General features: G+C 41.0%; 1 protein-coding gene across 1 annotated transcript in view; it reads right to left on the minus strand.

Annotated features, from left to right (window-relative positions):
* Positions 1 to 1,760: 1,760 nt before the first annotated feature.
* The window catches only part of VCAN (versican), a gene marked incomplete at its 5' end in the record, with an annotated part of 89,848 nt that continues 63,679 nt past the window's right edge, over positions 1,761 to 27,929 (minus strand). The window contains 7 exons of the mRNA XM_084224962.1: positions 1,761 to 2,957; positions 3,800 to 3,982; positions 4,468 to 4,612; positions 17,077 to 17,159; positions 18,584 to 18,742; positions 25,708 to 25,821; positions 27,265 to 27,378. Of these exons, the coding sequence (XP_084081088.1) occupies positions 2,827 to 2,957; positions 3,800 to 3,982; positions 4,468 to 4,612; positions 17,077 to 17,159; positions 18,584 to 18,742; positions 25,708 to 25,821; positions 27,265 to 27,378 (929 nt within the window). The 3' untranslated portion in view covers positions 1,761 to 2,826. The remainder of the gene's footprint in view (positions 2,958 to 3,799; positions 3,983 to 4,467; positions 4,613 to 17,076; positions 17,160 to 18,583; positions 18,743 to 25,707; positions 25,822 to 27,264; positions 27,379 to 27,929) is intronic.

Here is a 27,929-nt window from a genome sequence, read left to right on the forward strand (position 1 = left end):
AGGTGTGTGCATCTTGCAGGGTGTTGGTACAAAAACATTTTGGGGTTTACATCAGTATTATAAAAAGTCTCCAGAGCTGAATAACTTGTCATTCCCTGTCTAAATAAACAAGCATGGGTGACAGGTTTTTTTAGTGGGTTTTTTTGGTTTTTTTTGTTTTTTTTTTTTTAATAAGGAATGTTGTCAGACCTATTTTATTATGCATAATAGAAGGAGGTGAAAAAAAAATCAATATAAGCACTGCATCTAACCTAATTAAAACTACAATCACAATGGTATCTGAATGTCTTACAACATTGTTAAATCCAACAAGTAGACAAGAAAACAACAAATCTATGCAGGGTTTTTTATACATATGGTGAGAAAGTTTGCAAAGTGTTAAAATATATTTTCTGTTCTGTGTGTTTCTGGTACAAGGAAGTGATGTGTAGATTAGTGTATATTTCATGAACAGAGCCTTGACTTTTACAAGCAATAATCGACTTCAAAACATACAATGTATATCTTAAAATATCCCCTAAAGCTGCTCATATAAAGTCAAATCCAGCACCTACTAAAGTTCAGCCAGCTGACTCTTTGACTCCAGTGGGCACTTGACCAAGCCCATGGTAATTGTGAAGTACCTGACAGTCTAGTTGTATTCATATGAAAAAAATCACATTGCATAGATTTAAACAGGAAGACATGCAATAACAAGACAAGTCACAGTATAGCAAAACCTTGTTTCTTTGGTGAAACAGAAGCAGTTATAAAAGTTACAAAGATTTTAGACTTTCATTCACAAAAAAAAAAAAAAACAAACCCCAGACATTCACATTATACACTATACAAGATAATAATATAAATAGAGAAAGGTATTATGTGCATTGTTTGGGGGTGAGGGGTGGGGAATGGACTGGCCAATGCAAGGAGGTCCTGCCACAAGGGTGGGGAGCAGCCCCTGCCATTCCTCAGGAGATGTTGTCTGAACTCTGCTTCCAGCTATGGCAAGGTCACTCCATGGGCAGCTCTGCCCTGCTGGCTGCATTTCAATTTTTCTCCTTTCCCTCTCAGTTTTTTTGTCCCCATCACAACCCCACATGAACACAGAGGCGCAAACCTTGCGCCTGTGTGTGTTTTTCTTGTTACTTTAAAAGGTACATCCTAAGGAACTTACTTTATTTCCATGGGGTTTTTTTAACTGTTATTATTTCTTTTTTTCCTTTTTTTTAACTTTTTTTTTTTTTTTTAACATTTTTTCGTCCTGTGCCCAAAGGTGTGCAAGGCACTTTGCAGGAACAACAGTCCTTTCAGTGGAGAGGCCGTTTCAAACGTCACCTCCTGCACTCACTGTACACATCCAGGTCAGTGGTGGCACTGACCAGGGCAAGAAATCATAACAGAAAACTCCTACGTACACACTGCACCAAACTACAACCTAGAACCAATCTGTGCACACACTTCTGTAGAGAAAGCCAAGATCCTGATTCTTCTGTGGGTCACACACAGCTCTCACCCATCTAGCCGCCAACAAATTATCCTGTTTAGCAGGAATTTTTGTTCTCCGGGGAAAAAGAGCAAGCTGAACTGAAAGATGGTTCCAAAAGTGGAGCTCAGGGGCTAATACTGCACTGGTGAGCTCTTTGAATCTTCTTTGTATGGGTAAAATAACATCCAATAAATTAAATCAGTATGGCTTACTTCATTTATTTATGTACGCTTCACAGCTGCAGCATTCATACACAAACATTCATTACTTTATAAAAAGATTAAAAAATGGTTATATATACAAAATTATTTACTTTTTTGATTTTTGTTTGTTTTCTACAAAAAAAAAATCCCCCAAACACCAGGTCTACCTCCATTTTAGAATGCAGAGACCTGTAATATAGACCTTGTGGTTAATATCATGAAAGTAATTTTTTTCCTTGTTTCCTTTTTTTTTCTCTTCTCAAAAAAACCAAAAAAACAAATAAAAATTAAAAAAAAAAAAAAAAGTGGCCCTGGTTGATAAAGTTAATGTATTAGCACTTGGAATTTTACAGGCTCTCCTTGTCATACACAACTCCTCCACACAGTCCTTTCTCACATGTGCTGAAGCTGGAATGGAGAGCAGAAAAAAAGTTCCATATTGCAGTCCCTAGTTTATGCTTCGTGCCACTTTTATGTGCTCTGCCTAAACTTTTCATCTCATGGGACACAAACTGTACCTTGGGTGGGAATTGGCACAGCTCCCATAAAAAAAAAAAAAAAAAAAAAAAAAGTCATGTCACTTGTGTGTTTATCTTCACCTGATAATTGCAAATTTCAGTCAGTGAAGTCTTTATTTCAACCATTTCCAGCCTAGGTAAACAACACAGAAACAACGTCATAAATGACTGAAGACCTCTGAGGCCGTTCTAACCATAAATATGCCTGAAATTAGTGTGACTTTTCATTTTATATACAGGATTTTAAAAACAACACACAGTCAAACAACATTAAAATCATCTTATTTACATTTTCATTGGTGCTAAAATTGAGCTGTTTAAATATTGCAGAAGGCTGGTACATATCATAAAATGGTCCACACCGATGGCATATAGAAAACTAATAATCTTTATAGGCTGGAAATGGTTTCCTTTTATCCCCATAAGCACTTCTCCTCTTTTTTATTTATTTCTTAAATTTTCTGATAAACACCGCAATTTTTATTTTTTTCCTTTTTTTTTTTGCAAAACGCGTCGTGAATACTGCAGTCCGTAGTTTCAAAACGATTCGATAATACTCCTATAAGTGATAGAAAAAGGCACAGAAAGTTATGACTTTGGCTGAAATGGTGGAAATCCCCAATTCACCATTTAGCTCTCAGCGCCTCGAGTCCTGCCACGTCCTGATCCAGCGGTGGTAGTGCTTGGACGAGTTTAACGACGTCCCCTTGCCTGATGCGGAGTGTTTGTAGTAGTATTTCTTAGAGTAAGTCCTTTGGTATGTGGAGGCTGCAGAGAGAAGGGAGAAGGGAAAAAAAAAGAGGGGAAATTCGTTTAAAATTAAGCTGTGAATGGGCCAGCTACACTTCACAACACAGTTGTGTTTATTCCTTGTTAATTAAAGGGTAAACAAATGATTAACGGGAGGTGTGGCAGTGTTACAGGCATACACACAGCTGCAGAAAGAGTCATTAGCATTATTAGGAACCTGTTGATTCCAGGGTTTTCTGACTTTGAAATAATCTTAATGCCTTCTGGAATGATGCCTTAAGATTTTAGCCTTTGTGTTTTTCAAATCCTGTACTGCTCTAGGGTATGACTCTAAACTCTATATAAAGTGTTAGTTACTGTCTTCACATTTTTGTCAGACAACACAACTCCTCTAGGCCTGAGGACAGCCTCAGGCCCCAAAAGTATAAACAAAAGTGAATTGAGGGGGAGCAAACTGGGGTAAATTACTTCATTACCTGAAGCTGTAATTGGAGGATTAACCCCTGAAATGCAAATGGACCAAACTTATAATTGTTTGAAAAACTCATCACTCATCCATCTTGGGTGCAGCCCCTGGGAAGCTTCTGACAGCCCAAGCTGTACCTATTGAAGGCCTTTAATAAACAAAACACCCACTTTATTCTCTTAATCTTGTCCACCCTCTGTTCTAGGCAGCCCCTCCAAGGCATCAGTAGACACAAAAGAGGAAAATTTCCATTAGTTTCGGATGCTTGGTGTTATTCCACCGTAATCTGTCCTACCAGACTTGCTCCTCTCTTAAAATACACATTCATTACTTATTAATTGCAACTTTGCCCACTGTTTCTGATTTGCCAGTGTATTTCTTTCAGAGAACTCACGATTCATGCAAGTAATTTTGGGCATGTCCCATCGCCCGTTCCCCTGGCAGCGGATGGTCGGGATGTGGCGCTGGATGAAGCCATCCTTGCAGTGGTATCTGATGAGGGAGTTGATCTCATAGCGAGGCTTCATCTTCCCAAAGGTCTTTGCATTCTCCACCACAGGAGGCTGGCCACAAGCCACTGGAAGGAAGAGAGAGCATCACCCAAAACTTCAGTTTGTGAGCCCAGTTTGAGGTGGGACTGGCCTCTGAGCCCTGGCTAAGGGAAGGTGACAAGGGACCTCAGCTGGACTCCCAAGGGAACATCCAGACAAGGACAGGGGGATCAGTCCGCCTTGGAGACCTCCAGTCTTGTAATCCAACACTAATAGTGTTGGGAATTGGAAAATGCCAGATATTTAGGTCAGTATTGCCTTTTTCGTTTAAATTCTAAAAGTAAATTCGAGCCAAAAAGTTGGCATACTCACACAAAGAAACCTGAAAACCAATGAAGTTACTACAAGCATTTAAGGAAAAATATCCTTTTTTCAGGACTCTTCATGTCATCCTCAGTGACATGTTCAAAAGGACTGAAAACTGATGGATCCATCAAGGTCCAGAGAACATGGTCAGAAGTACTGAATGGCAATTTAGCAAATTATGCTTTTGTCACTGCAAAGTTTGTACCTGTTCCTTTCTTGCAGGTATAAGTGAGATGGTAATTGCACGGGACATCATTCCACTGCCCGTTCTCATGCCAGATTATAACAACACAGTCTTCCCCAGCAGAAAAGAAGCTGTCTGGCTGGTTTGGTCTCCAGTTCTCATATTGCTGCAGAAAAGAGAAGCAAAACCATCATTCCCAGTGCTGGAGAATATTTACATTAACAAAAGAGCACATGATCTCACCTGTGGCAAGAAGCAATCTCAACTGTTTGATTCAGGCTGCTAAGAGTGGGCTTAACAAAGATAGATTTATAATATCCTCCCGCTATATTGAATATTATCTCAAGGGGAAAAATATTCTGGTGTAACTTCTCATTTACTGTAAACTGACGTCAGGTGAACAAAAGAGACACAAGCAAAACTGGATCCTAAGAGTGTCAAAAACACTCTTTCCTACATAAATATAATGAGGTATAATGCAGGAAAATAGAGTAAATAACCCATGATCCTCATTAGAGCACATCTACTAAGTGAGAAATTACAGACTAACTTCCCAGACTTGGAATATTTATGATGTTGGATGATTTCATTCAGTTAATGAAGTCATTCCGCAGGGATGACATGCAGAATTAGGTGCAACGTGAGTGAAAGAGTCAGAATGTGGTCCCCAAAACCACTGGAGATAGGTGTTTCCACTAAAAATGCTAGGTGGCAGTCTGAGCCCAGACAGCAGCCTCTCAGCTTTAGAAGTGTTGATTCAAATTCTGCCCTCTGTTGAAAAGCCAGACTCAAACATCTGTGAAAATACATGAGTAACAGCAGAAAGTGCTTCGTCAATATGCACTACATTTAGAAATAGAAATATGGGGTCTGATATGTTCAAAACAAACAAACAAAAATTCCCAAAAGAACCTTCAAATGGCTGTGAAATACCAGCATCATGTCATTTTGGGGTGAAAATTTGGGAGGATTCAGTCTGTTTTTACAATCAACCATCAAGAAAAGTAGCAACACTTTTGTCAGACTGATTGAAACTTGTGCAGCAGGTATCAGGGGACATACAGCCTCCTGTCCTGGCAGCCAGCAGAGGTGGGATAATCCCTCACTTTGCTCCCAAACAAAGCACAGGAATCTGAGATTTGCATAATCTTGTGTCAAGAAAAGAACGAATATTTGGAAACCACTCCTAGCGATTTTTGATTTTCACTGGGATTTCTGTTGTGTCACTCTAGGAAGAATTTAAGAAATGATAAAAATAGCTATCTTTAAGAACTGGAATTCACATAAATGCCAGACATTACCCAGGCAGCGAGCCCCTTTTATGGGCAAAATGGCACAGTTTCTACAGTGCTTATATTTCCCTCAGTGCTTACATCTTTCTGACTAAACCTGGCCCATACAAATGTCATAAAAGTTTAGTTTTCTATTTTCTTAACTTTGTGATTTAACCCCTATTCACTGCCTGGGTGAACACATTTTAGAAATAAAGTTAACATACCACACACAAGTAGTATTTACCTTACAATGAATCAAAGTATGAAAGGAAAATGAGTCAAATACTTAACCTTTTCCTACCACGTGTCATCTTACCCATCATAGGTTTTAATTATCTAGGCAATTTAACCAGCACAGCCTGAATAAATTTGTTCTGCACTGAATTTATTACCTCTAATAAAATATCCCCCTTTTCAGCTGGAACTAAATTAACTCCATCTCAACTTCTCAGTGTTTAACAGTCCTAAATTACAGTACACACCAACTCATTTATTCAAGTTTAGGATCCATTTCCTTTCAAGAACATGTGCATGGGTACAAAAATTAAGGAAGGTTAGTGGCAGAAAGTTTCATCAATAATGTCCTGAGAGCCAGGGAAAGATTTCAGCAAGCCTTGCAGCTGTTTCTTGTGAAAATTACACAGCAGAGCTGCTTGCTTCCATAGGGATGAGAGTGTGGGAATGAAGGATATTTAGTGGCTATTGGGGACGTGTGAGCTGGAGGTGCTCAGCAGCCTGCCAGCTCCCACCCTCAGCACACAGACTCCATATGCTCTTACTTGCCTTGCCAAAATGACTCCAAAATTCGTGTTTGCTTAGCTGGCAGGGCTGCAGTGTAGTGGTAGAGTATTACATCTAGGCCCTGTGGTTTGTTCAGGAATGTCTGATATCCTCCAGCATGACTTGCTGTTACCTCACATCTGATATCATCATTGCACAGATTTATTTTGGCTGAGGAGCTCTGATTTTGCCTGGGTCTGGTGCCAGAATTGCTTAGCAGAGGAAGTTCCAGACTGCTGAATTGCTTTCTTAGGTCCCCACCCAGCCCCTCTGTAGTTTTCCAGTTCCTTATTTAGACACTGATAATGGGACAATGATACAAGAAGATTCTAACAGTTTGAGTGGAACAGGCTACTAGACAAATAAACTAATATTTTGTATTTCTCTTATGGAATAGATTTTTCCATGAGCATAGGCATGAATCTGGTTTCCACTGGTGTAGATCTGGGTGACTGCACCATCTCCAGTAAAACCGTATCAGCAAAAAATTAATGGGAAAAAACCTTTGGCAATGCTGTATCACTCATAAGACCTAAATAGAATCAAATACTTGGTGAATACATGGAAGAAAAGTTGCTGTAAGATTTTTAGTCCTTGTCAGAAATATTGACACTGGGTGATTGCACAGAGTGACCTAAAAACCATCACTACTATGATCTTTAAGCAACATTACCACAACAGACATGAATTTTTACTCAGTCTTAAAATGCAAAGCACTTCCAGAATGTACATTTCTGGACATATAATCTGAATTATGTACAAGACACAAAATGTATCTCAGAGGAGGTTTGTCTGGCCACAGTTCTCCTGCAGCTGAGGCGGCTGGAGGTCCAGAGCAATCACAGTATCTCAGCATGGTTTGGATTGAAAGGAGCCTTTAAAATCATCCAGTGCCACCCCCTGCCATGGGCAGGGACACCTTCCACCAGAACAGGCTGTTCCAAGCCCCATCTAACTGATAACAAAATCAGCTAAAATTTATTATTCTCTGTGTTTTTTACCACAACCCATCCTTGATCAAGCACAGACTGCAGGCTCAGGCAGACACCCCTGTCCCAGCCACTCTGAAAAACTTCCAAAATCCTCAATGGCAGGGTGGTTGGGACTTTTCCTCAAAAACCTGAGGTTTCTGTGTAGCCAGGCAACTGCAGGACCTGGCCCCAGGGACAGGGGTTTGGTCCCTGTACCTTCCTTTGGTCCCTGGGGTGTTTGCCTGACCATCATTTCAGGATGAGAAGTGGACTTTACACCCTTTTGTGCTTTTAATCATACTGTAATAATTAGTTGATCTTACTTGTACTTTTTTGGTTTTATTGTTGAAAGCAAAGCCTTCTCTGTCACAGTGGATTTATTTCTTCTGGCTTTCTCTGCTAAAAGGCCCTGAAAATTTTCCTGCAGAGTCTGGATGGTCCATGACTTAGAGCTGGAGCCCAGTTGGGATTCAGCTCTTCTGGTTTCCTACGTGGCACTAGATAATACACTTGGCTGGCCATTCACAGCCCATAAAACCGGGAAAAATCTATTCTCTTGCCTCCCAGGAGGAGTTTGGATATGATGGCCTCAAAAGCCCATGAGGACGTTTTATTAAGTTCCACATTTTTGGGGAGGATTGCCTTATATGGCACTGCATAAACTCATAGCCATGTTGGGTGGCAGGCTGACTTGTCACATAAAATGAGCTAAAAATGCCAGGGTTGCACCAAGAGCTGTAAAGCAGAAAACTTTATTAGCCAGTCATTACCTATTCTCACTCTGATGGCTGCTAATTAAACAGAAGGGGCATAATCTTCCCATCATGGACAAGGTCCCACCTCGTGAGATTTGTTATTTAAAATCTCAGATAAGCAGCCTTTCTTGACTGGCTCATTTCCTCCCTAATGGGTAATCCACTCAGCTTTCCCAGGTGCTTGCCCAGGTGGATCCAGGAGTATCTCAGCTTTGAGACACTCCTTTGGAAATTTCAGCCCTTTTATCTCCAAAAGGCTCATCAAGTTCCTGAGATCAATCACCTGTATTTTGCATTTCAGAATAGCCAACAAACACTGTGTTTAATGAAGCACAATAAAAAAAAACAAACACCGATGCCAACAAAACTTTACTGCTTGACCTCGGTATTGTGTAAAGGCCAATAATCTTCCATATAGGACTGAATCTAGGAAATCATTTACTTGAAATACATCTATTTAGATTTACAGGTTAAGACTTTTCCTTCTGGAGAAAGGAAACATGTTTTCAGCATGTTAAACTAAGCTGTCTTTACAAATCTGTCTTGGTACTTTTTGGAACTTGCAGTTGTGATTTTTATTTTCTTTACATCTGGCTACTTCCTTATCTGATTCCTCCTTAATGCAAGACTAATGAGGCAAATTAGAGAAAAATCAACAATGGAAGAGGTAGGGACTGGCTGATTGGATACTCTGTGCCATTTCATCTCAAAGTGAAGCAACATTTCCTGCCTGGTATTTATCACTAAGCTGAAACCACCACTGCAAACCTTACTATCACCATTTTCTTCTCCTGCCATAGCTCTGATAAGAACAGGAATACAATTCTGTATTTTTTTTTTTCAACACAATAGCAGGCACAGTCTTAGAAATCTTTATCAGGAAAGCTCTGAATGAGTCCCTCACTGTGGGGGTTGTTATAATTGGACAGCTTAAGTAAAAATTACATCTCACTTTCAGTGAGTCTCGGGAATTACTCGGTGGCTGAACTTCAACAAGATCAGCACGAGGTTACAATGAGCACATGCATCAGGCCAGAAAACCCTCACTTGTGACTCTGTAACAGCACTGATGCTGTTACAGGAGACACTTGGGAAGTTTAAACAGGATTGCATTTCTTTTCCATAGGAAAAAAAATCAACCAGATTTCTGTGAGGATTTTGGCAATGTATAAGATACTTCCATTAAGGTCACCTAGTCTTTAAATGCATTTTTACATGGGAAAGACAACAAGCTATCTCACAGTGCAGGCTCTGTTCCAGGAAAATTCCCTTCAGTCCTGCAAAGGATTTTTCTGTTTAATTTGAAGAAAGGAAGCAGACTGACAGAACTCACCCAAAGCGTTCTTGAGATTAAAAACTCCATTCAGTGAGAGTTAAAGCACACATCTAGATTTAAAGGCGTGGGTCATGCCTTAAGGGGGATGATCACAGGGAAGATCACATGCAGATTCAGACAGATGCTAAAATAATTGCCTGAAGGAGGCACCAAGTGTGTGCATAAATCTTTGCTGGGAGAAATCAATTTGAAGACAGCTCCTATATTTAAACCTATCTACAAGTACACACAAAAATCACATGTCGTGATCCTGATATTTTTTTTAGATTCTGGTTGAATGGCTTCCCTTTAGCTCCTAATCTGAGTTTTATTTGCATAGGACTTGGGAAACTGGCAGGGTTTGGACCAGGCAGGAACCCAACACTCCCCATGACTGAGTCACACTGTGAGCAAGACAAACTCCCAGGAGGAGCTTTGCTAAATACTTCTGCAAAAGATTTCACTTGCAGGGGTTGGGTTTTTTGGTAACAGAGAGATGGAATGTGTTGGGAAACTTTTTTAGTCCCGTGCAGCAGCTTGCAAAAAAAGAAAGAGACTCTGGAAAACACACATTCATGTGCATCTATCCACAAGAAGTGATTGCAGATTGAATAAGCAGGAAGAGTGCTGCAAAAAGAACTACTTTGGGAAAGAATCGAATGAATTGAAATTCAACCAGTGGAAAAAAAAGGCTACCTGACAAAACTGAAACATTAAAGCACCGTCAGTCCTATAGTTTTGGGAAGAAGTGTTTGTATGGTGGAGCAGATGGCTAGCTCTGGGGTGTTTTTAAAGCAATACCATGGAATGACGATTTTTCCATGAGAAGCAGAAAACGGGCAGTGAAACCCCACTAGGTGACGCTGTCTGTTTGCTCCAAAGCCCAGAGCTGCTCCAGAATTATAATTATTCAGAACTACAACAGTCATTAACTCTTTCAAAGCTAAATGAAACCGTGGACTTTTACCTGCTCTTTACCATGTGTTCTTTTCAGAATAATAGCTTCATCACACACTGTACAGTTCAGTTTTGAGGGTATGCTGTGGATGATGGGATCTCAGAAGTCACTTTAGCAGCTGAGAAATCACATTAAAAATGAGTGGCAAAGAAAGAAAGTAGGATGGTAAGTGCTGATTTGGTGTAATTCGTGGTTTTTTTGGAGTCACATGAAAATATATTAGCAGCACAATGCAAATTGTGTGGGGTGTGATTTAATCTTTTTGTGCATGGCTACCAGGAGAGAAAAAAAAAAAATAGAGGAAAAATCATGCACTTTGTCAACAATTACTGCGGGTTTGAAGCTGTCCAAGAATTTTTGCCCAGAGTAACAAGTAATTTCAGCCCAGCAGTAACAAGTCTCTGAAGTAACTGCTGACCCCCCTGGTAAAAACAAGACAAACCCCACTTTGTCCAAGAGGCCCTCGTTATGACATCCTGAACCAAAAATATACCTGTCATTAATAACATTATATAGTTCTCCTCCATTTAAACGTGGGTCAAATGAGCACCTTAAAAAGAGGCTGTAATGACTGACTGCAGCACAGAACCAAAACATTTGGTAGGTTTAAAATCTCCTTCTCCAAGGATCCTGTGGGACATGGGCACAATGAGCTTTTTGTCTGCAGCTGACTACAGCACTTTTTTAGTTTGTTTGCTTTACTTAACCCTCAGAGGCAGGCTCCTTCACTACAATACTCCATGCCTTTTGAAGGTTTTGGGTTTTGTGTGTGTGTGTGTGTATGTGTTCAATGAAGTTACTCTTTCTGAGAGGGGTGCAGTTACAGATTTGCTCAAGTTAAAGCCTTCTGATTCACCAACCAATAAAGGGAGGAAAAGAGAGGGCTTTGTTTTTTGCCAGAATTAAGTTTCTGGGTTGTTTTCCTTCTTTTTCTTAATTTTTTAAAAAAGTTTTTATTCTAATGTACCTACCTAACACTGGCAACCCGAGGAGTTGGCTTTGCAGAACACAAAGCACAAACACCCCTGTGCTGAAGGGGAGGCAAAACCAAGGCAGGGTCTCTGTGCAGCTTTAAAAGTGGCAATATTCCCCATCCCTTTCCTGGCTGGCAGCATTCTCCCAGTGACAGACAATCTGGCCACAGATGCTGGCCAGCTCCTTATTACAGCACTAATCTTATGTAATGGCAGTGAGCTCACCGCCCTACAAAGCACTAATTATCAGCAGCGTTTTCCAGGGGATGTGAAAAACCCCCCTCGTGGGGCAGGGGGCCCTGGGCACAGCCCCAAGTTGCTGTATGTGCTTAATCCATAACATGAATAGCTCCAAAGGGCTCCTTGTCTGCTCTGCCTGCTCACAAGGGTCCTTAGCAAACACAAAGGGGGAGTTGCCAAAAGCAACACCAGATTTTTTTTTTCATTTTCTTTTTTTTTTTATTTTTTTCTGTTTGGATGGGTGTGCTTTACAGCTATAAAAGTTACCATTCACAGAGCTAAGTGAATTACTTAAATTCGATTTCACTGGTGTATTTTCAAGCTTCCTGTTGTCTCCTCTCTCCCTTTGATCAATTATTAAATGCCCCAGCTGATAATGTAAGTTCTGTTGTTCTGTAGTTTGTATTGCATCACATTTAAAGTATAAAAAGATCCAAGTAGGCAAATTCCTCTGCTCAGACACTTCCTTCTCCTGCAACACTGTGGTTTTTTTCCCAAATGTGTTTGTTTTCACTGCTTCGAGCCTTATAGATAATTGTGGGATGAAGACTGTCCTTGATACATACTTGAAAGAGTTGTTCACTGTTGCAGAAATGCTGGGAGAAAAGTCTAGAGTAAAGTGCACGAACAATTTAGATTCTGTAATTTTCCAAATGTAAATAAAGACTACATAGAGCCATTTTCATTGCACTCTAGAATGTAGATCAGAGGGAAAATAATGTTCTCCCACACCAAAGCCAACAGAACAGCCCTACAAGTACCCTGAAGAGAAGAAAAGCAGAGCTAGCAAACCATGCTCTAAAAACCACTATATTATTCTCTCCTGCCTCTTGAATCCATCAGTGTAATCATACCTGAAACATCTTGAGCAGAAATTGGCTTGCTTTTCAGGAAGTAATGATTAACAAAGCTCTAAAAGAGCTGGGGTGCTGCAAGTTCTCTGAACACACCTCAGGGGCTCCTCTCACCACCTTCACTTTTGGGACAAATTATCTGAATTCAGGGACCAGGCAGATTTGCCACAGTTTGCAGCTTCCTGCTGGTCCACACTACCTCAGGTGATGCTCCCAGCCCAGTGTCAGTGGCTCCAGCTCTCACTGAACATGCCCCACGTGTGAGGATCTGAGTTTCCTGAAAGAACACCCACCTTTTGTGCTGCACTAACACAGCTGCCAACCACTCTTTCCCCTTCATACAAAAAAAGGTGGTGTTGTTTTGCCCAAAAAATTGTTTTGTTGTGTGTCTCATCAGCTCCAGAACATGACTTCCACCTCTCCCAACCAAGAGAACCACTGAGAAATTATTTGAAATAAATAAATAAGAGAAATAAAATAAAATAGAAGGCAGGGACATGATGTAGAGGAGAAAAGATTGGTCCCTGCCACCCACATACAGCACAGCAAATCAGAAAAAAAAAGCACATACATGTGAGCATCCATTGGATCCCTCAGCTTACTGTAATTAAAGCCTATTTTATGCTGGTCATTGGACAATGTGTCCTAAGCTTAGCCAAGGAGCACTTTGAAGAGAAATTCTGGTCTTAGCTAAGATGATCCCAATTTGGTTTTTTTAAAAAAAAAAAGTTAAAAAAAGAAAGACAAATACAAGCAAATTCATTTGGCCAAAAAATGTATCCTATGATAGACCAGTTACCTGAAAACCATTTTCTTTATGCAAAGTGCCACCTCAGCTGACAATTAAACTTTAGGGCATGAGAGGTGGGACACAACCACTTGATTCAATTAATTTTGTTCTCTCAAGCCCAAGTCTGTGTTTGGGTTGCAGTGGGTACAACAAGCTGAAAATGTGAGTTTCACCAGCAGATGGTGGGGCTTTATCTGCACAAGATTGTGCCTGAAAGGCAGGAAACTGCTGGCTAGTTTTGAATTAAAACCAGTTTACAGTTAAGGAATAAACTTGCCAAATCCCTCTGAAATCTCACAGATAATGATGCATCAGACATTTCAGCGAGGTAGATCAAAAGGCTTCCTCAAGGTCTCTATTCAGGAGCAGAGCCTCCAATACTGTGATTTAGGAGTGGGCCTATTCTATTTTATTAGGATAATTTTTCTTGTCCTAGAAGTTGGGGTTTTTTAATGGAAAACAGGCAGACTCAATGCAAATATGGACAAAAGTCATGTGGGCCAGGAAGATTTAAATACTATTTCTTGCTTTCTCGCTGAATTTGGTTGTGTTCACTTCATTATTCAAGACACCAAAATTTTCCTCCAGGAACTCTGAGAGCCAGAGCATGAATTTACAAGATCCCTCTTCATCTTTTCCAAAACTTGATTACTGGCACTATTTTTCCAAGTTCAACAGAAATTGTAGTTGAAGCACAAAAAATGGGCACAGCAATACAGGGGGTTTGTTTTTTTTTTTTTTTTTCTGACTGCTGCTGGTTTTGATGAATTGTTAACAGAGAGTATTTTCTATAGGAGTGAAAAAGGAATAATTCCAAGGTATCAAAAGTGGCTGACTATACTTAGTCTACTATTAGGTAACTAAACAGTCTTTTTCAGAAGGGCTGAGACCCTGTTAAGGCTATTTTTAGTTCAGTGTAGGTTTACCAGTAAGAACCATAATTCTATATTCCCATTTACATGCTTTGCCCAAATATCATGTTTAATGGTGGCTGGCTCTTGGCTTCATTTTAAAAAAATATGAAACAACACAACTTGTCAGTGGCTGAAAATGTCAAAAAATTAATGATTTCCTTCCATTGAACCCATTGGTTGGAAAACATTTTAGGTGCAAAGAAAAAAACAAAAAGGCATTTCATCCCTTTTCCCAAAATTGCCAGTAAAATATCGGGCAAAACAGCTGCTGTCAGTGTGCTGCATATTTCTGTTGGTTTCCTTGTGTTGGTGGGAAATGAGTACCAAAGTAATATCAACCTTTTTCTGTGTCTCCAGTAGTGAAGCCTCTGTTTCAAGCATTCCCAATTCCCAATTCTAGGGGCTGGTTTTGGTTCAGAAGGAAAATTCGTGTGAAAGAGAAACTTGTCACCCACAACATGTCCTGTTGTGGTTGTTGTTGTTAATTTGCTTTTTCTTTTAAGTGCACAAAGCATCAGAACTGTTAGGGGCTTATTTTTAATCCATAAAACCTCATGCAAGCATGATTTTTTTTGGATTGGACCAAGCTCTTATTGGAGAAAATTCAAAGAAGTATCAAGATAAAGATGAATGTGCACCACTCGTGGCCGCACAATCACTCCTCTGGTAGTATCTACAAGAAATCTGATATTGGGGGATCCCCAGCACACCTGACAAATTTTCCCCCATGCCAGAAGTCTTGAATGGAATTGTGAATAGACAATATTTTTTGGAGAGTGCTTGGAGCTGGGAAACAGATTTAGAAACAGCTGAATATACATGCACCCTGATACATTAAACAAGTGGAGGCTGTTTAAATTTTGGCTATAGGCAAGAGTCACCTCCAAACTCAGAAATTCAATTTAGAACCTGAGTGTTGGTGTAATAATGCTGATTTTTAAGATCAGAAATTATGGTAATGATTTTAAAGCCATCATGAATCTTGCTAACCTGCACACCCATAAAAGAGGCAAATTTTCTACCTGCGTAGTATTTAAATTGCCATTTTTTAAATTAAACTGCAATTTTAGGAGAACATCAGGGAAAGAGATTGGATGCATATTATTTAATTATGCCATCATTCTTATTAATTACCAGAGAAGTAATAAATCACTGTAACAACAAGAGTGGTTAGAAAGTATGCGAAATAAGTTAAAAGCCAGAGAAAAAGGAACAAATGAGGCAGCTGCTCAGAACCATGGGATCCAGAAACCATATGGAATGAGTTATGAGGAAAATCTATTGAAGCAAAGAACATAAATGATTTCAGGAGACACCTAAATTGTTTCCAAAGGAAGAGACAGAGGGAAGTTGTTAAAAATGAAAGAAAAATAAGGTGGAAAAAAAGATCAATCAAAGCAGAAATCTGTTGGACAGATGGTACCACTCTGGTCCTGGAATACCTTAATTTCTTAAAATTGAAAATTACAGTAAAAATAAAATGCCCATTTGGTCAGTAGCCTGAATTTAAAAAATAGGATCTCAGCTCTAGTTTTTATTTCCTCAAATTTATAGACACAAGAGTGGTTTGGATTGGGAGGAACCATGGGCAGGGACACCTTCCACTAGACCAGGGTGATTAATTAGTATCACAATGACTCTGGTTTTGGAATATATAAGCGCCATATATTATCTTATGTATATTTATCTTATTTTACACCTGGTGCCTGGAGTCACCAAGGGGTGCCTTGCTACCACCCTGAGCCACCAGGGAGGCAACAGAAAGCTTCACCACCATTTCCCACCCCTCTTTGCTGTCACCTGCCACACACAGCCATGTCCCCAAGAAATGTCACATTGATAAGCCATTTCAGAGCGCTTTTGGGCTGTGGTTATTTACATGAGATGGCAATAAGTGAAGCCTGCCTTGCCCCAGGTGTCTTTCCACACCAGCTGCAGCCACATGGTCTGCAGCAACACCAGGTGTGTCCAGCTGCTCTCTGATTTAAAAGTTCACTACTGGAAGGGGAAATAATAACCAGTTTGGGCTTTTTCTTAATGTAATGTTCTTCACTGGGTGCTCAACAGCAAATAAATCACCTGTTCCTCCTACAGAAGAGATTATTTTGAATGGGGAAGAGTTTGATCATTTCCTATGTCCATCAGCTCTTTGATTTAGGTTTGTTGATGGTGGGCGAAGATGTTTTCCCTCCCCTTCTGCTGATTTTCCTTTTTGTTTTAAGTCAGGAGGTATCAACAGCATCTTAAACCTTTATGGCAGAATTATGGGTTACAGGCCTCCTGAACCAGCTGAGGATGGTTGCTGCAGAGCTGCCCCACAGAGCAGGCTCCAGAAATACTTGTGAGGCTCCTCTGTGCCCCCCAGAGACCCAGCAAAGGCAAGGGCTGAGTGCTAGATCATCACCCAAAAATGCATCCTGGTGAGCAAGGAGAATTGCCACACACAGCCTTGCACAAGGCAAGACAATCACAAACCAGCTCCAGCAGAGACCCTTAAATTACCACAGTCTCAGATTTTTGAGTATTTCTATTTGAAACCTTAGAGAGTTCGCACACACACAATAACAGGAACTAAGAGCAAGACCTTAGAGCTAAACCACAAAATATTAGGTATCGCAAAATGAATTTACTGGCTGTTTGCTTGGGTCCATATTTAGCGACAGGGGGGTTTTTTTGGCTTGTTCTTTTGGGGTTTTTTGTAGTGTTTTTTTTTTTTTTAATGCAGCTTCCCTCATTGCTAGTGGGAATTTGATAAGCCACCACAAAGAGAAATGAGTGAGTGATTTCAGCTCAAAGGCATCTTACCAGTGGGCTACCATCAGTCCAGCGGAAGTCACGCTCAAACATCTTGTCATTGAGGCCAATCCACTGGTAGTCATGGCCAATGCCTAGGGAAACAGAAGGGTATTTCCATTAACTTTCCCATAAATGGAAGAGGTTTCAGCAAAGAAAATAATTTTATGCGGAATGAATCAGACATCCTGTCCTTGAGATTATTCTGCTCTTTGTGCTAAAGACTGGTTTAGAGGGTCTTTTTTAGATTTTTCATTTTAATTTGGGATGTGTATAAAAATGCAGATTCTCATCTAGCAGTTTTAAAGGACCTTGTCTCTTTACTTCCAGGGATGTCTACCAAGGAAAAGAGAATTAGTTTCCTACCTGAGAACATATGACAGGAAGAAAAGAAAAATAAATAAAAATCATATATTCTAGTCCACATTGTTCAAGTTTTGGTTAGGCTGTGACCATTGCTGTCTAAATTTTACAATACAACACAGTAGCTATTTCTTTATGCCTAATTATGGTGGCATTGGCTTGATGTCACTATATGCACAAAAATGTGTCATATGCACAAAATGCCTTAAGTCTCTAGAAAACAAAGTGTTTCAAAAAGACTCAATGCCAAAACAAAAGTTCTTGTCCTCATCCCTCCCCCCACAAAGTCTTTCCTATCTAACAAATTATAACTTAATAGTGATAGAGAACTTGTATTAACCGCAGAAGTAAACATTTATAATACAAAGCGTGCCTTTTATTTAACATTTTAAAGTAGGTTTTAAGTTGGAGATGCAAAACCTGAGTGGTGAGGAGGAGATCTCACCATCTCTACACTCTCAGTGATGTCTCTTGTTTAGAGTCACAGAATATCCTGAGCTGGATGGGACCCACAGGGATCATCAGTCCGGCCCCTGTCCCTGCACAGACACCCCAACAATCCCACCCTGGGCATCCCTGGGAGAATGTTCTAAGTGCACCTGGAGTTCTGGCAGCAAAGGCTTTGTCTTTGCTTCCTGGAGCAAAGGTTTCACCTCAAATGCACTTGAACAAAGCGCTGTATGTTTTAAATTTTTTAAACACTCTTTTGCAGAACCAAATCTGCCAATCATCAGACATTTTCCCAACAACACACAGGTAAAATTAAAGAAAAATCCTTTAGTTTTGATCAGAAATCTAGAACCTTGGGGCCATGCCCATTCCCTGAGCTTGGGCAGTGCCCAGCACCCTCTGGGGGCAGAACCTTTCCCTAAAGTCTAACCTAAACCTGCCCTGACACAATTCAGGCCATTCCCTGAGGGTCTGACCCTGTCACAGGGAGCAGAGATCAGAGATACCCCTCAGAGGATGTTGGAGACCACGCTGAGGCCTGACCTCAATCTCCTCTTCCCCATCCAAACCACCCAAGTGACCTCAGCTCCCGTCTAGACCCTTCCCCATCTCCACGCCCCTCCTTTGGACGCTCCCTGACACCTCCAGATGTCCCTGGCGTGGTGGCACCCGAGATGAGAGGCAGAGGAGGCCCGTGGGTACGCACGGTTGACGAAGATCTGCTCCTCGTGGGACAGGATGCTGGTCAGGTGTGCTCCCTGCAGGCGGCACTCCCGCTCCGCCGTGTCCCACGTGCGCCGGTGCGCGAAGTACTTGTAGCACTGCCCCTGGAACTTGTGCCAGCCGTAGTCACAGGTCTCCGTGTCTGCAGCAGACAGACAAAGCACACTCCTGTCAGTGCCCCAAAATCAGACATGTTTGATCAATGGACCAAAATCAGGCATTTTTGATCAATGGACCAATATGAGGCACATTTGGCCAATGCGCAAAAACCAGGCGCGTTTGATCAATCAACCAGGCACATTGGGTCAACACACCAAAAGCAGGCACATTTGGTCAATGGACCAAAACCAGGCGTGTTTTTTCAATGGATCAAAACTAGGCATGTTTGGTCAGCACACCAAAATAAGGCACATTTGATCAATGGACCAAAATGAGACACATTTGGCCAATGCACAAAAACCAGGCGTGTTTGATCAACCAACCAAAACCAGGTATGTTTGGTCAACACGCCAAAATCAGGTATGTTTGATCAATGGACCAAAATGAGGCACCTTTGATCAATGCACCAAAACCAGGCACGTTTGGCCAATGCACAAAAACCAGGCATGTTTGATCAATCAACCAAAACAAGGCACGTTTGATCAATGCACCAAAAGCAGGCATGTCTCGTCTACACCAAGGGATTTTCTGTGGGACAAAGTTTCAAGAAAAACCCATCTGTCAGGGCATGCAAAATCAAACACTCATCATTTGAACCTCATTTTCAGGTAGTTCTGCTCACCCAGCCTCTGTACACCCATCCTTGATACTTCACTTTCAGGCAGTTCTGTTTACCCTCTTCCAGCACAAACTGCAAGACTATTACTTATCTAAGTCATACCATTGCAATTGGAAACTTTGTGGGTTTCCACTGACTGAATTAAGCTGAATGTGGGCAATTTCAGAAGGATGTCTCCATCCATAACCCTGGATGGATGAAATCCCTGGATGTTGGACTGCAGTGAACCTTCATTTCATCAGTTTTCTGACCCTGTGCGTGGGGATGGGAATTTTTACTTGCAAGGACAAATGGTTCTCCAAGTCACTGTACTAACTTAAGTTTGGAAGAAACTGAAAATTATATGAAGGGAAATTATTGTAATTGTTTAGTCTGCAGAGGCAAAGCTGCAATATTATCTTTCTGAGCTCACACCTCCAAATCCTCCCCAAAAACCCATCTTCCTTGATGAAGTCAACTGTAGGCATCAATTTATTAGGAGGTTGGCAAAGCTGAAATACAAAGGAATGAAATTGCACGTTGTCTGTGCTTGTATGAGGCATAGTGCTGCTAAGAATGCATCACAGAGGGGATTCACACCAGCCACTATGCATCCTTTCAGCTCAAAGAGAAAAAAACACAAGCCTTGGAACAGGAACAACATGGATTTGATGTTAATTATTCTGTCAAGGTTAGGCAGCTGTAGAGAGAATAGATGGCAAAAAACCCAAGAGTTTCAGTTCCAAGTTTGCTTCTGTGGGGATGAATCAGAGGAAAAAAAATCAGCATTAATAAGATGGGCAAAACAAGTGTGATGTGGGAATGTGTGATGTCTGGGCTGTGCTTGAGGATGGGAAGGACCTGACAGTGATAAGAGGCAGTTTTAGGGAGGAGTGGGAGAAACAACAGGGGAAAGGCAGGGAGTTTCGAGCCATGACAGATGCAATGGCATCATAAAGGACATTTCAGCAGGAGATTACAGTGTGTTTCAGCCACAGCTATCTCAGCACAGGATGGCTCACCCTGAGGGGCCTCAGGATGCTGAGGAGCAGAAACACAAGGCCTGGCCTCCCCCACCCACCCACCAGGAATCAACCACTCCCCACCAAATGTTATCAGCCCCCTGAGCACAGCTGTGGCTGAAGCCAACTGTTCCAGCCTCTCCAGAGTTATGGAGATGCTATGGGCTGGAAACTGCATTTCTCATTCCCAGTAAGTCAATGGCATGCTTTGGCCAAAGGGGCTCTTTTTGCCTGAGTACAGAAACTGCCAAATATTGCATTACATGCCAAGGGCTGATGGCTGCAAATACCTTAACCTAGGGACTACTTAGGTTTGAGCTGCTTCCACCACCTAAAAAGCAGTTTTTCCCAGCACAGGTTCTTAATTCACAGCGGGAAGAGGCCATTTCCATCCTGACACACCAAATTGTCTGGTTTTCTAAAAAAAAAGGTTTACATCCCCCATGACACAAACTGGATTTTATGCGTACGTAAAAGGATTCCAAAGTGCAAACAAAATGTGGCAAAGCCACATTAGAGGCTTAGCAGAATTTCTCTGACACTAATAATGTAGTCATTGTCTTAGGTGTCTGATATCAAAATAATTTCCCAAAAGTCATCAGTATTGACATAAATGTACCAAATGCAGAGACATAATCAAGGTTACACTGATTACGTCCCTCCTATTTCCAGGAAGCTGAACTGGAGAAAACTGCTTGTGCCTTGAGTCATCCCAGCTATGAAAAAAGGAATGTAATCGACACAACGAAATTGTTAGCTTTTTTATCTTTTCCCTCGTTGTATTCTGTGTGAGATGCAGGCTGCAGACCCAGCTTTAATCTCTGGCATCTAGGTAATTTTTAAAGTTTAGTCTGCCTTGGTCTTTCTAGAACATTTGTTTAACCACACAAAGCTGACTAACAGACCTATGTCCTCTGTGAAGGCACTTAAGATTTTATTATTTATCTTGTTCAGGGACTCCTTTGTCCCACAGGAAACAAGTCAGATAATAACAAGGAGCTGAGAAAAACGTGGCCAGAGAGGATTTCTAGGCTATTCTAATCAAACCTTCCCTGGCCTCTGCCGGAGAAGTGAAGGATTTGAGAGAAGGCACACTGGGGAGGCAAAGGGGCTTGAAAATACAAAAGTGAGAGGACTGTGTTTACTAAGTTAGATAATGGCCTTAGCATGAATTATAACACAATTTCTCTTCTTACAAAAAATCACACAATTTCTCTTCTTAAGACAAAAGGTGCTGAACACTGAGAAAAGTTAAGTAATTTTCTGCACCTGTGTATATCCCAAATCTTAAAAAAAAAAACAACGAAAAAACCCCCCAAAAAAACCCCAAAAACTAGAACTGATGGCTATAAAATGCATGATGTTTTTAGATGCTGGAAAAGAGGATTTTTTTGTTTGGAGTTGGAGAGTGTCTGAGGATTCGAGGGTTTTTCAAGGAATTTTGCTTTTGGTGGTTGTTGTTGTTGGCATTTTTGGGGGTTGGTTTGGTTTTCTTTAGAGGAGAAGGTTGACAAGAAGTGGGAAAAAATATATAGGGAAAGGAAGATTCAAGATAGTAGAGGATGAAAAATGCAAACCAGGCAAGGAAAACTGTGAGGACAATTTCATCTCTGCAGAGTTTTGTCCTCAGTATGCAACCCTTACTCAAAGCTGAAAGGGTGACAAAAAGGTGAAAGGGTTCCATATGAGTATAAATTTTCAGCACTTTTACTGAACCAGTAGAAAGTAATTGCAGGTAAATTTTGACGCAGCTGCAGTGAGCAGAGCACTTATTGAATGCAATACTTCACACTCATTGTGCACCCAGTCACAGACTTCTGTAACCTTACTCCAACATGTGGTGGAAGGACTGAAACACTGCTCACCATATTTGGGGTATTTTAAAACTCATCGAGGGTTTGTGACAACTTACAGGGGTTTTCAGTGGTGTGTGCAAGGAGTTAGTTTCACAGCTTCTGTTCTCTGTAACTGCAATTGAACATGTGTGACCACATCCCTTAACACTGCACTTAAAAAAAGAGTTCTCAGTGGGTTTGATACATAAATAGGGACTGTTTTCTCAGTGCTGCTGTCAATAGGTCCATTGTCTTTAAAGAAATTCCAGAAGAGGCTTAAAGGAAATGAAGACTGACACAGGTACCAGAACATAATGAGAGTCTTACTCAGCTGTGAATTTTATCAGTGACTCTCTGCCTTCAGCTAATGAGGAAATGCTGGAGGCCACTTAGCCCACACATCTCAAGGAGAAACCCATTTCTCTAGTAAATATCCAAAATAATGTCTTTTCAGCTGATAGACATCAGTAAGAAACCATCTGTTTTCAGAAAGTACCTTTTCCCTGAGCCCTTCTCAACTGCTTTAACCCCAACCAACCAAGCCCTGGGAACAAAGTGAGTTAAATGAGACTGGAGTAATCACAGACATTGAACCATTGAACCTGGGTTATAAGAACACATGATTCCTGATAGGGTGGTTAAAACCCACATTTGTTTTTTTTTCAGAACCTGGAAGAGAGCAGCTGGTTGAATTATCCCAAGGAGGCGCATTCTGTTGCAAACACACATGTGCCATTTTTGCACACATGTCCAGCTGCAAGCAAGCCAAACCTTAGGCTTAAAACATTCCTTGAGAGCAGGTAGACACCAGCTACAGCAGAAAAAGGAGAAAAAGAAAAGGAAACTCTAGCCAGCCAAGGAAGGAAGAGGAAAATCCACAGAGGTGTTCATCCAGTTCTCATCAAGAGAACTCACCCTTAACATTGAGGTTAAAGTTGCAAGTCTCTACCAGTTCCTGAGAGTTGTCACAGGGACTTTTCATAGAGAGATGACAATGGAAAGACTGATGGCTCTCCCAGAATAAAACTCACACCAAGATTTACTGTAATCTCCTGTCACTCTTTGGGAAAATGTTTGGGGGATATTTATGAATTTTAAGGGGCGATGTTCAAATGTCAAAATGTGACAAGCAGACTATCCATCTTTCCTTTGAAAAGATACAGGTGGTGGGCAAAAGAGGATATTGCCCCTTTTAATCTCACCTGCACCAGAAGTGATGATTAGCTTAACTGAGCTAACAATCTAGTTTAAAGGCAAACTTTTGAGGGAACTTTCAGCTGCACTATTTCTAACATCTGACAAATTCAGCTCGCTTCAGGAAGATGTTCCCCGGCTCAGATTGCTGAACTCTTTCCACCTGGCAAGAGGAAGGGCTGTCAGGGAGCCAGTTCCAGCTCCCTGAGTCTCAGGACTGATTTGCCTCAGCCTGGATTAGATCACCCAGAAGGTTCCTTTAACTTCACCACCTGCCAGAGCTCCCTGGTGTGCAGCTGTGCTGTCTCCGGTCACATCCCCTCCAAGTGCTGACACAAGCATGATACCCCTGTCAAAGATCCCTCAGTGCAGAGCAGTCACTTGGGGGCATTTGGGTGAATTTCTGAGCTCTGCTTTTCCTTCTGCACCAGCCAGTGGGTGCAGATGGGGTGACCTCCTACTCTGAGCTTCATTTCCAAGGGCAGTGCATGCTCCCTGCTCCCATTCCCTCCCACGGCATTTTGAATGCTCAGCACTGTGCCTGAGAAATCCCTTAAATCCCTTCAGCCTGATTATTTTTATTTTTTTTTAAGTTTTCTAAAATGAATAGTATATTTGAAATTAAAAAAAAAAAAAGAAGAAGAAGAAGAAGTAATGAAATACAATCTCGGTGTGCTGAGCTCCACCTTTCCTGTGGCACTGAGGTGCACATTCTGTCGTCCTGGCTGGTCTTTAAATCCAGTGAGGTCAGGACTGATGCCTTGAAATAAAGCCTGCTTGCCAGACAACCATGTCTGAATCGCCAACACAGTTTTATTTTGTCTGATGGAGTGGAAATTTGGCACTAAAACCTTTTCCCAAGTCCCAAACCACTGCAGGACTTTAAGTGGAGGAAATTTAAATTCCAAAGCTGAGAGAGCACAGCTCTGGTTCTGATTGACAAACTAGGAAATGTTCCCATTAACCACCTAAAATGCACTCTCAGGTTGGTCATAAAAAGCAGCTTAAAGCTACCATGGCACTCAGAGCTACTCACTGCTATGGATTTGCTGGAATGAAGGGGAGGAGGAAGGGAGTGAAAACATTTATTTCTTTTGGTGTGAAAACACTGTCAATTTTTAATTTGGGAGGCAAGATTCAGAAAGGCTTCTCAAGTTACAAGGTTAGCCAGACTGCTGAAAAGGTTAAACGGTAAAAATGCTGGAGCTGATCAGCTCTGAGATTTTTCATCCCTAACAAAGATCTCTACAGGTTGAGCTGGAAGAGTTTGCAAACCACTCTTCACTGAAGCTGAGAAACAAACATGAAAATACACAATATTAATTAAACAAATCCAAAGGTTTAGTTCATTCACCTGTGACCAAAATAATTCAGCTGAAGGAAAAGGAAAAAAATATTTTCATAAGTTTAGCAAGCACCGTTTCTTTTTTCCATGGAAATGCCTTCATTAATTTTATTGACAGAACAAATGTTGCTACCCTATTCCTCCTCCCACATATTGAGTAAGCATCTTGCACTGCAAATGTTTCCTGTAAATTCTGTGAGGTTTCTTGCAGGCAATTGTCTAAAAACTACAGGCACTTGGATATTCAATCTTATTTTCATTGTCCAGCTCAGAAAGCTTTTTACAACCTCCTTGTAATGATAATTCTGCACCTACTTTTCCTAAAAGTTTCTAATCCCAGAACAAATAATTTTGAAAACTGTAGGATGAAGTTGTCAAAACTGTGGTCCCCAGTGGAGGAATATACAATCTGTCTCACTCACTAAACTTATCCCTACTGATGTTTTTTGGAGGTGATGGGTTCTGATACGTCTTTCACACCACACGTAATTTTTTAAGAGAGAAACTCAGCCACAAAGTAACTCTGCTCTCACTCATTAAGCATCACTACAGTAATGAGAGAGCCTTGTTATGTGTCTTCCCAGCAGTTTGCAAGGCAGCATCAGCAAGCAGGCTTGGAGCCACCTGAATGCTGCTGCTGAAAAGCAACACCTGAGAGCTGTTGCTTTGGCACTGAAATTGCCCCACATATCAGTTTACATTTTGTAAATGGCTTCCACTCAGGTTAGCATGTCAGAATGGCTTGTGCAATGTGAGAGGGGGGAGAACACCCTGAACCACAAGTCAGGGAAGCCTAACAAAACTCAGGAGCTCTCCTCACCACTGGTGACTTCCCGCGGATTTTTGTCGGTTTCTTCCACCTTCTCCCTTTTAGGAGGCCTTGCCCTGTTACTCCAGAAGGATTTTGGGCTGGACATGGGTGTGCAGCAGCACAGGTGAGGGAGCAGCCCTTACCTTGCTCACAGAGAGCCCCGACGTAGCTGGGCAGGCAGAGGCAGGTGAAGGTGTTGAGGCTGTCAATGCACGTGGCTCCGTTCCGGCACGGGTTGGACTGGCACTCATCGATATCTGCAGCAGAAAACAAAACTGGTTTCATCACCCACCCAGCTCCCAGGGAGGGAAATGCTCTGCAGCCTTAGTCAGGCTGGTGACTGGGACCAGTTCAGAGCAGAAGAATGAAGTATTGCAAAAGATCCCAGTGGTGTCTGTGTGGGTGCAAGAGAGGAATGCCATGCAGCCTTTCCTGGTGGAAAATCTGACTCCTGTGTGTGACCCTGGCACAACAAAAATTCCCATTAACCACCAGGGACCTCAAATATCTTCATGAAACTCAAATATTGTAAACCTTATCATGTAGCATTAAACTGACTGCTAATTTCAGTCTGCAGAGCAGCAGGCTGTGGAATCCCATTGGTCTGCATTTCTCATTTCTTTCCTGTCTAATCTTATCGAGATGAGGACAAAACATAATAGCACTCATAGTCTTGCACAGTAAACAAATAACATGTCTGTCCCTGCCTCCTCTAGCTGCTAAAATACCTTTTCTTCACCTTTTAAATTGGAGCACAAGTTCATTTTATATAATTATTTTCAGCATGTGTTGCTTTTGCACAGGTTGTAAACCAGTGTGTCTCCTCATGAAGATCATATGAAGTTTCCTAACGAGTGCTGTTCCTCTGAAACAATCACAGTGTAGACTTCAACACAGATTTTGCAAACATCTCCATTCAAAAATGAACTTCTGGTTGTGGTTCACTCATTAAAATATAAGAGAGAAGCTGAACATATCTACAAACAACTAGGAATAATTGTTGCATCATGTAGAAGGCTTAAAAAATATATATTTCTATTTCAAAACATGCTCTGGTCAAATGTTGTGCTAGGTCTTACTTGTTTTAGTCATTATATCATACTTTGGTTGGCTTTCTGGAAAGAAAATTGGTTATTCTGAACCACATAGGTGAGTCTCTTGATATCTACTGTCACAGGAGGTGCAAAGATGTCACAGGCAACTGTAAGAGGTTCCTCAGCTGAAATTGCTACCAACATATTAATTTGTGCCAAAGATGCATATGATTTTGATAATATCTAAAATTTCCTGCAAAAATTTTCAAGTTTTTGTTCAGTTCTCAGCTTCCCATTCACATTTGGGAATATTTTATCTTACCAGCCTTTCAAATAACTATGGGAAACTCTTAGGGAAGTATCCCAAATATTAATTTTTTTTTTTTTAATTGGTGTGTTTTTTAATTCAATGCTGTGAATTCCAGCTTCTGCAGTTCATTTACAGTTCCCTTAACTCCTTTGTGTGTGTGCACAAATCTGTGCACTTTATGGGGAGAAGGAAAAGGAGAGAGACAATGGGGAACTCTCCGTTTAATTGTCCTGAAGTAAGGCCTTGGTGTAAAATTTTTCAAACATCCATGCAGCCTTCAACTCTAAAGCACACCAGATTTCATGTTCCAGAGCTTTAAACTCGAGCTGATCAGCAGCCAGATGGCACCAGTTTACCTAATTCACACTGCTCCCCGTTGAAACCTGGCAGACAGGTACAGATGTAGAAGGAACCACGTGGGTAGCAGGTACCACCGTTGAGGCAGGGGTTGCTCTTGCATGGATCTTGACCTGTTAAACAAATAGAAAAGGGAATTTGGCTCCCTAGTTTCAAGGAAATGGTGTATTTTTGATTTGCAGGAGGAAAAAAAAAATCTTCATTGCTGCATTGGTGCAGGATTAACTGCAGTTACAGAAACTCTATTAACATACTCAACTACTCAAAATAAGATTTATACAACAGTAAAGCTGGTCTTCAGGCATCACTACTTTCAACTTGAACAGCAATATAGCATTTACTATGAACAATGTAAATTACTCTTGGAATTACTTTTTTTTTCCCAGCAATTTGTACTGTATTTGGCAGTCATGATACTCTGCTGAGGATTTAGTTTGCATGACATGACAATTAATTATAGCTGAAAACAGTTAAACATATGCAAAATGAATGGAAAATGCTTTTCTCTTGAACAGGGTTAGTTTATGCAGAATGACAGGGTACACAGAACATACTGACTGGCTGCTTATATTCAATCAATCAACCCCCACCAAGTCTTATTTCTTTTCTCACATGTGTGCTTCCCACCTGCCTTTCTTAAAAATACATTTAAAGAATACAAACA

This window comes from Fringilla coelebs, assembly GCF_963513975.1.
Source record: "Fringilla coelebs genome assembly, chromosome: Z".
NCBI classification, from domain to species: domain Eukaryota; kingdom Metazoa; phylum Chordata; class Aves; order Passeriformes; family Fringillidae; genus Fringilla; species Fringilla coelebs.